Source organism: Penaeus monodon, chromosome 35 (assembly GCF_015228065.2).
Source record: "Penaeus monodon isolate SGIC_2016 chromosome 35, NSTDA_Pmon_1, whole genome shotgun sequence".
Classification (NCBI taxonomy): domain Eukaryota; kingdom Metazoa; phylum Arthropoda; class Malacostraca; order Decapoda; family Penaeidae; genus Penaeus; species Penaeus monodon.
The window spans coordinates 33,985,171-33,993,744 of NC_051420.1; the positions used below are offsets into that span (position 1 = coordinate 33,985,171).

The 8,574-nt window shown below is 39.0% G+C and overlaps 1 protein-coding gene across 1 annotated transcript in view; it reads right to left on the bottom strand.

Annotated features, from left to right (window-relative positions):
• Window positions 1-7,172: 7,172 nt before the first annotated feature.
• The window catches only part of LOC119595304, a 7,472-nt gene continuing 6,070 nt past the window's right edge, over window positions 7,173-8,574 (bottom strand). Inside the window, exons 2-5 of the mRNA XM_037944460.1 lie at window positions 8,069-8,531; window positions 7,718-7,941; window positions 7,486-7,629; window positions 7,173-7,390 (exon numbers count right to left, since the gene is read on the bottom strand). Coding sequence (XP_037800388.1) covers window positions 7,173-7,390; window positions 7,486-7,629; window positions 7,718-7,941; window positions 8,069-8,531 — 1,049 coding nt within the window. The remainder of the gene's footprint in view (window positions 7,391-7,485; window positions 7,630-7,717; window positions 7,942-8,068; window positions 8,532-8,574) is intronic.

Sequence of the window (8,574 nt, forward strand, 5' to 3'; positions counted from 1 at the left end):
TAAAATAATAATAAAATAATAATAATAAAATTTTAATAATAATAAATAATAATAATGTAATAGTAATAATAATAATGATAAATAATAATAATAATGATAATAATAATATTAATAATAATAATAATAATAATAATAATAATAAAGATAATAATAATAATAATAATAATAATAATAATAATAATAACAATAATAATAAGGATGTTAATAATAACAATGAAAAAAAAAAATACTGCAGATATAGTAGTGACAATAATATTAATAATGATATGATAATAATGATAACTATAACAATAATAGTGATAACGATAATGATTATAATAAGAATAACAATAATAATTATAATAGCAATAATGATGAAGATAGTAAAAATATCATTAATAGTAATATATTATAATACTACTATAATTGTAATATGAATAATGATAATATTGGCAAGAATAATAATGATAAAAATAAGAATAATGACAATAATCTAATAGTAGTAATAATGAAAATGTTGATCATAGCAGAAATAATTTAAAAAAATGTATTAGCAGGAATACTGAAAATGATAATAATAACAGTAATAATGAAAATAATAATAATAACAGTGATAGCAACAAAATTAATAATAAAAGTTGCAATGTCTGCCTGTCTGTCTATCTGCCTATCGGTCACTCTTTCTCTCTCTCTCTTAATAATAACAATGATGGTAATAATGATAATAAAAAGGATAATGATTTTATTAATAATATTGATAACAATAATGGCAATAATAATAGTAGTAGTAGTAATAATAATAATAATGATAATAATGATAATAATAATAATAATAATAATGATAATAATAATAATAATAATAATAATAATAATAATGATGATAATAATAATAATAATAATAATAAAAATAATAATAAAAATATAGTAGTGTAGCGTAAATAACAATAAAATGTTTAAAAAATAAAAAAATTTTAAGACCATAAGAATAATGATAAAAATAGTAATCTCTCTTCTCTCTCTCTCTCCTCTCCTCTCTCTCTCTCTCTCCTCTCTTCTCTATCTTCATCTATCTACATCTCTATCTATATTTCTCTCTCTCTCTACCCTATCTACTATTCTCTCCCCCCTTCTCCATCCTTCCCCTTTTTCCCTTTTCCCTCCCCCTCCTCCCCCCCCTCTTTTCCTTCCTTTTCCCTCTCTCTCCTCTCCTTCTTCTCTCTCTCTCTTCCCTCTCCTTCCTCCTCTCTCTTTTCCCTCCTTCTCTCTCCTCTTCTTTTTCCCAGTGCCTTCCGTCCTTCCTTCTTAACAGATGGCTGGAAGGAAAAGGTAGTTTCGCAACAAAGAACGATATTGCCTTTTGGAGTCACGTCTCAGGGCAAGACACCAGTTGGGAAAAGACCTTAGAGTTGCTACATATCATGGGAGAAGGAGGCTGGGAGGTGGGGGGGGGGGTATTAAAAGCGTGTTCTGTGTTCCATCTATTGATTTTGTATTATTATTATTATTATTATTATTATCATTTGTGTGATTGTTATTTTCATTATTAGTATTATTGCTATCATTACTTTCATCATCGTTTTTACTAACATTCTTATTATTTTTATCATGCTCTTTGTTATTATTACTATCAATAATAGTAATATTATTATTCATATTGCTCTTATTATGACAATAATTATAAGAATTATCTTTATCATTATTATCATTATCAGTATCATTATTACTACAGTTATCATCGTTGTCAATCATTGTCTTTATTTTTGGTAGTAATATCCTTATTATCATTATTATTATTATTGTTATTATTATTACTGCTACTTTTATTATTATTGCTATTCTTATACGTATTATCATTTGTAGTAGTATTACTGTTATCATTATTATTATCATTATTAGTTATTAGTTATTAGTATCATTATTATTATTATTGGCATTATTATTATTACCATCATCATCATCACCATCATCAGTATAATTATCATTATATCATCATTATTATTATTTTTAGTATCATTATTATTATTATTATTATTATTATTATTATTATTATTATTATTATCATGATCATCAGGATATTCATCATCATCATGATCTTCTTGATCAAAATCATCATCATCATCACCATCATTATTGTTATCATTTATATAATTTCTACTTAGAGTGAATTATTTGTGTTCACTACATATACTCTGAAGATTATGAATCTCAGCTCAACTTAATTTTTATTCTTTATGAAATTATAAATTTTGTATATTTTCGTTTTATCGGGCTTCGAGACCTGCTATAGTATAATTTAATATAAATAATCTCTTATTTCTACGAATTAACTAGCAAATGCATGCACAGACCTTGGGCAAATAAAATAAAGGGTTACATATTGATATAAACACGAACAATTAAACGAAACACAGGCACAGTGATAAATGAAATATAAAGCAGCATATCCCGTGTTGGTGCGCCTGTTTTCAGTTCATGTTAGTTCACACGTCATTGTGTCTGCATCAGTTTACATAGATATATTTATACTGCAGGCAACAGATCAGGTTTTGAATAATGGTTTTCTATAAAATCGATCTGTCTATCTATCTAGCTATATATCTATCTATCTACCTAAAGTTAAATTATTATTATATATGTATACTATATATGTGGTGTGTTTATTATAATAATATACATATATAATATATATATAATATAAATATATAATATATATATATATATATATATTGAATATATATAATATATATATGAATTTAAAAACACATATTTTGCATATATATATTAAAAAATATATATATATATTTTATATATATATAATATATATTTTTTTAAAAATTTTTTTATATATATGGGTGGTGTGGTGGTGTGTGTGTGTGTGTGTGTGTGTGTTTTGTCTATTATATATATAAAATATATATATATATATATATATATATATATATTATATATATATATATACATACATACATATATATATTTACATGGCAGGTCAGGCGTAATCTGCTACTGGTACCATGTAAACCAATACTACTTGTTCCATGGTTGGCTTGTCGGCGATTAAACCGACTCTCCTACCTAGCTTGCTGAGTGAGGAGGGTGCATGGACTCCCTACAGGACAGGAAACAAAACCTGAAAAAGGGTGGATGAGCTCAAAAAAAGGACACGGCCATCCATGTAAGGGAAGGAAAACCCCTAAATAAAAACCCTCGCCAACCCACAGGACAAGCGTGGCGCGTACGGCACAGACCTTGGTGTGACAGACACTAACGGATCAAGAGCCTCAGTCCAAAGCAGCTCCGGAGCACCCACCTATGGCAACGGGTGGGCAGTGAACGTAGCAGAGGGTCCTAAGAATCAGTGGGTTAAAACCAGCTGCCACTGACACATGAAAATGTGCACCTGGGATGCAAGATCGTTCTACTCGGACGGTAGGATCCTGGAGTTCGAGGATGAGGTAGGCAGGGTCAAGTTCGACATCATCAGAATGAAGCAGGCAAGAAGGGAGAAGGATGCATCACCCTCAGTAAAATCGGCCACACCATGTGCTATAAGGGCGGCAACACTTGCCACAGTGGAGTCAGTTAATTGGTACATCTCCAGAAATGTCACCTGCTTCAAGAATATGTCAGACCGAGCGGCACAATTAACCATCAAGATCAGCGACAAATATCAACGCAGCATTATCCGAGCATATTTACCAACAACAAGCCATGCGGATGAGGACGCAGAAAAACTCCACGAACACATAGACAACCTCATCAGCAATAGTGAAGCCCAATTTAAGATCGTCATGGGTGATTTCAACGCTAAAGTCAGGCTGAGCGCAACTAAAATGTATTTTAGTGGCGACTCTCTCATCAACTTTGCCGAAAGAAAACCAATTGAAGATATGGAACACATTCTTTAAGAAACGACCCAGTAGGCGCTGGGCCTGGATCTCACCTAACAGCACCACAAAAAATGAGATCGATTACATTTCACCAACAGGCACGCATCTTCACAGAAGTATTCATCCTGAACTCGTTCAATAGGGGCAGCGACTTTTGCCTTGCACGCGGATCTATGATCACCATACCAGACTGGAAGGGCAAAAGCTACTGAAGCGCCCCAGGAAACAAACGTCCGATCCTATCGTCCAAGACCGAAGAATTTCGATGACAATATTGAACGGAGTCGAGATCGTAAAAACATCAGATGACCTCAACCTTCACTTGAACAACCCTCATGACCGCCATCTTGGATACAGCAAACCGCCCAAACCCCAAACAAAGCTATCCCCGGAAACAAAGCAGCTCAGGGAAATGCGACGACAGATGAAACGAGGAGGAACAAATGTGCAAGACATTGAATACGCTGAGGTCTGCAAAGCTTAAGACATTGCAGAGGAAAGAAGTTACAAAACATGATGAGAAAACAACTTGAGGCCCTGGAAAAAAAGCAGGGGTCCCACATTCATCAAAAAAATTATCAAACGGTGCGAACATTTCTACGCCCGGCTCTGTAGCACCAGAAGACCACAAGACATCAGCCCATCAGCAAAAACGCGACAACTCCGCCAGAAATTTCCTTCAGAGGGAGAGATGCCGTCAAACGCCAAAGCGCGGCAAGGCCCGGCGAAGACATCGTCGGCCCCCCGAAATCCAGCACGGGGGAAACCTATCGTCAAGATGCCACCAACTATCAACAGATTCTTGGAGGGCAAGTAAACCCAACAGCTGAAAAAAAGCAAAGATGGCCGCATAAAGGAACTACAAGCCATCAGCCTTCTACCGTCATATACAAGACCTTCTCTGTGTGAATCCTCGTGTGATCTCGTGTACACTGGCCCAACACCCCTTCAGCAGGCCGGTTTCAGGTCAGGATTTCGACCCTCGACCACATTCAGGTTGTCCCCCCAGCTACAAGGAAAGGCGAACGAGTACAAGATCCTCTCTTTGGCCTTTGGAGGCTTTTGACTAAATCGAGTTAGCCACCGTTTCACGGCGCTAAAAAACCCTCGAGTTTGGCCCAAATACATCCGCTGATGGACTCTTCGTGAAGCAAATGCTGCCCAAATTTCAAGAGACAGTGATAAGATCGCGCTGCAGAGAGGAGCGAGTCAGGGCGACAAAATTTACAACATTTCAAATATTCAGGCAGCCTGCATGCAAGGTCATCAAAGATTACGGGGAAGACGAGGGTTGACATCTAGGTGAGCGCTTAATACCCTGATATTATGATAGCAATAAGTCACGGCAGGAGAACAGTCACCGACATCCACGCACCCCGCTCCAGTTTGGGCTAACTATAACCCCGGGAAAAGGGCGAAGGTGAGTTTAACGACCACGTTACAAAATCTCAACCCGTCGTAACAAGAAATCGAAAAGGAAGATCTCGTTTACCTGGCAGAAAAATTCCGGGGGGGGGACCATTCCCAGAACTTGCGAGCCTTGCGCTGGGATGGGCAACCCCGGCAAAGTAGTAAAACCCCTGGGCGAAAAACGCTGAAGTCAGAAAAAAGGTGCGACTTCTCTGTCCCTCCTGCCGTGTGCCTACCCTGGGCCTGCCCCCCCGGGGCCGTGGTTTCAGCGGAAAGGGTTCTGTAGGCCTTAGCTGGTCCAGAAAAATAACTTTTGGGGGGGAAAAGCTGGTGCGCCCCGTTGTCCTAAAAACAAGCACTGGGGAGCCCCCTCTCAAGCCCTGGCCCGGGGGCGGGGGCCTTCCCGTGCGGTGCACTAAAATGATCCCGGGAAAGGGCCCAAGCAAGGTGGAGAGACACCCAACAGCCACGGGACCCACCGAAAAAAGTGGCCAAGGCCCCTGACCCCGGGGAAAAAACCCGGGCGGCTTCTCTTTTTGTGGTGACAGAACCTGTAAAAAAAAAAACTGAAAAAAAAAAAAAAAACAGAAAAAGTGATATATATATGTATATATAATTATATATATATATAAAAATTTCCATATAATTAAGATATAATATATAGATAATCATTAATCTATAATAATATTATATTATATATATATATTATATTATATAGTGATGAAAATTATAGATATAAATCTAAATAAAATAATATAAAAATATATGATAGTATATATATATATTATATATATAATATATATATATATATATATATATATATATATTATATATATATATATACATATATATACTTTTTTTCTTTTTTTTTCTTTTTTTCTTATGTTTTCTTTTCTTACAGGTTGCTGTCATCCACGAAGAGAGAAGCCGTCCCTGGTTTCTTCCCCTGGTCACGGTCCTTGGCCAGCTGTGTTCAGGTGGGTCCCAGGTGGCTGTTCAGGTCGTCTCTCCACCTTGTCTTCGGCCTTCCTCTGGATCATTTTAGGTGTCCACTCTGTCACATGGATAGGCCACCCGGCCACCCGGTGCCATGGAGTCTTGAGACGTGTCTTGCCCATCGGTGCTTGTTTTTTAGGACTGATGACGTTGTCGTCTACTCAGTCTGTTCCCCGATCCAAATGTTACGTTTCTGGTCACCTAGGCTAAGGCCTATCATGATACGTTCCATTTCACGCTGTGCAACTCACAGTAGCTCCATCATGGTGTTGTTCAGAGCCCAGGTGTAGGTCATCACTGGCAGGATGTACAGGATGTATTAGTTCTGCACCTTTCTTCTGATCTTCATGCTTGCCTTTCTGCTTCTCATGATGTTATCTACTTTGCCGAGGTCTGCCCATCCCAGCGCAAGGCGTCGCTTAAGTTCTGGGAATAGGTCCCCCTCCCGCGATATCTTTCTGCCGAGGTAAACGTAGCTATCTTCCTTTTCGATGTTCTTGTTATCGACGGGGATTGCAGATTTTGTGACGTGGTCGTTGAACATCACCTTCGTCTTTCCCAGGTGTATAGTTAGACCAACTGGAGCGCTGGTGTCCTGGATGTCGGTGAGTATGTTCTCCTGTTCCTGTGATGTCTTAGTTGCTATCATAATATCATCGGTAGTTAAGACGCTCACCATAGATGTCAATCCCTCTGTCTTCCCACGTAATCTTGTTGATGACCTTGCCATGCAGGCATGCCGTGAATATTTGAAATGTTGTGATATGTTGTCGCTCTGACTCGCTCCTCTCTGCAGCGCGATCTTATCACTGTCTCGTTGAAACTTAGGGGTAGCATTTGCTTCATCGAAGAGGTCACTTATCAGGCGGATGTATGCTGGGCCGACTCGATGGTTTTCTAGCGCCGTGAAACGTGGCTTGAACTCGATTTAGTCAAAAGCCTCCACATGAAGGCCAAATAGAGAGGGATCTTGTACTCGTTCGCCTTTCCTTGTAGCTGGGTGACAACCTGAATGTGGTCGAGGGTCGAAAATCCTGACCTGAAACCGGCCTGCTGAATGGCTTGTTGGTGAGCCAGTGTACACGAGATCACACGAGGATCACACGAGAGAAGGTCTTGTATATGACCGGTAGAAGGCTGATGGGCTTGTAGTTCTTTATGTCGGCCTATCTTCTGCGTTTTTTTCAGCTGGTTGGTACTTTGCCCTCACGAAGACATCTGTTGAATAGCTTGGTGAGCATCTTGACGATAGGCTCCCCGCCGTGCTGGATTTCGGCGGCGACGATGTCTTCGCCCGGGGCCTTGCCGCGCTTCTGGCGCTTGACGGCATCTCTCCCCTCTGAATGTAGATTATCTGGCGGGAGGCTTGTCGCGTCTTTGCTGATGGGCTGATGTCTTGTGGTCTTCTGGTGCTACAGAGCCTGGCGTAGAAATGTTCGCACCGTTTGATAATTTTTTGATGAATGTGGGACCCCTGCTTTGTTCCAGGGCCTCAAGTTGTTTCTCATCATGTTTTGTAACTTCTTTCCTCATGCAATGTCTTATAGCTTTGCAGACCTCAGCGTATTCAATGTCTTGCACATTTGTTCCTCCTCGTTTCATCTGTCGTCGCATTTCCCTGAGCTGCTTTGTTTCCGTGGATAGCTTGTGTGGTTTGGGCGGTTTGCTGTATCCAAGATGGCGGTCATGAGGTTGCTCAAGTGAAGGTTGAGGTCATCTGATGTTTCTACGATCTCGACTCCGTTCAATATTGTCATCTGAAATTCTTCGGTCTTGGACGATAGGATCAGGACGTTTTTTTCCTGGGGCGCTTCAGTAGCTTTGCCCTCTCCAGTCTGGTATGGGTGACCATAGATCCGCTCGCAAAGCAATAGTCGCTGCCCGTATTGAACGAGTTCAGGACTGATACTTCTGTGAAGATGCGTGGCCTGTTGGTGAGAATGTAATCGATCTCATTCTTTGTGGTGCTGTTAGGTGAGATCCAGGCCCAGCGCCTACTGGGTCGTTTCTTGAAGAATGTGTTCCATATCTTCAATTGGTGTCTTTCGGCAAAGTTGATGAGAGAGTCGCCACTAAAATACATTTTAGTTGCGCTCAGCCTGACTTTAGCGTTGAAATCACCCATGACGATCTTAAATTGGGCTTCACTATTGCTGATGAGGTTGTCTATGTGTTCGTGGAGTTTTTCTGTGTCCTCATCCGCATGGCTTGTTGTTGGTAAATATGCTCGGTAAGCTGCGTGATATTGTCGCTGATCTGATGGTTATTGTGCGCTCGTCTGCATATTTTTGAAGCAGGG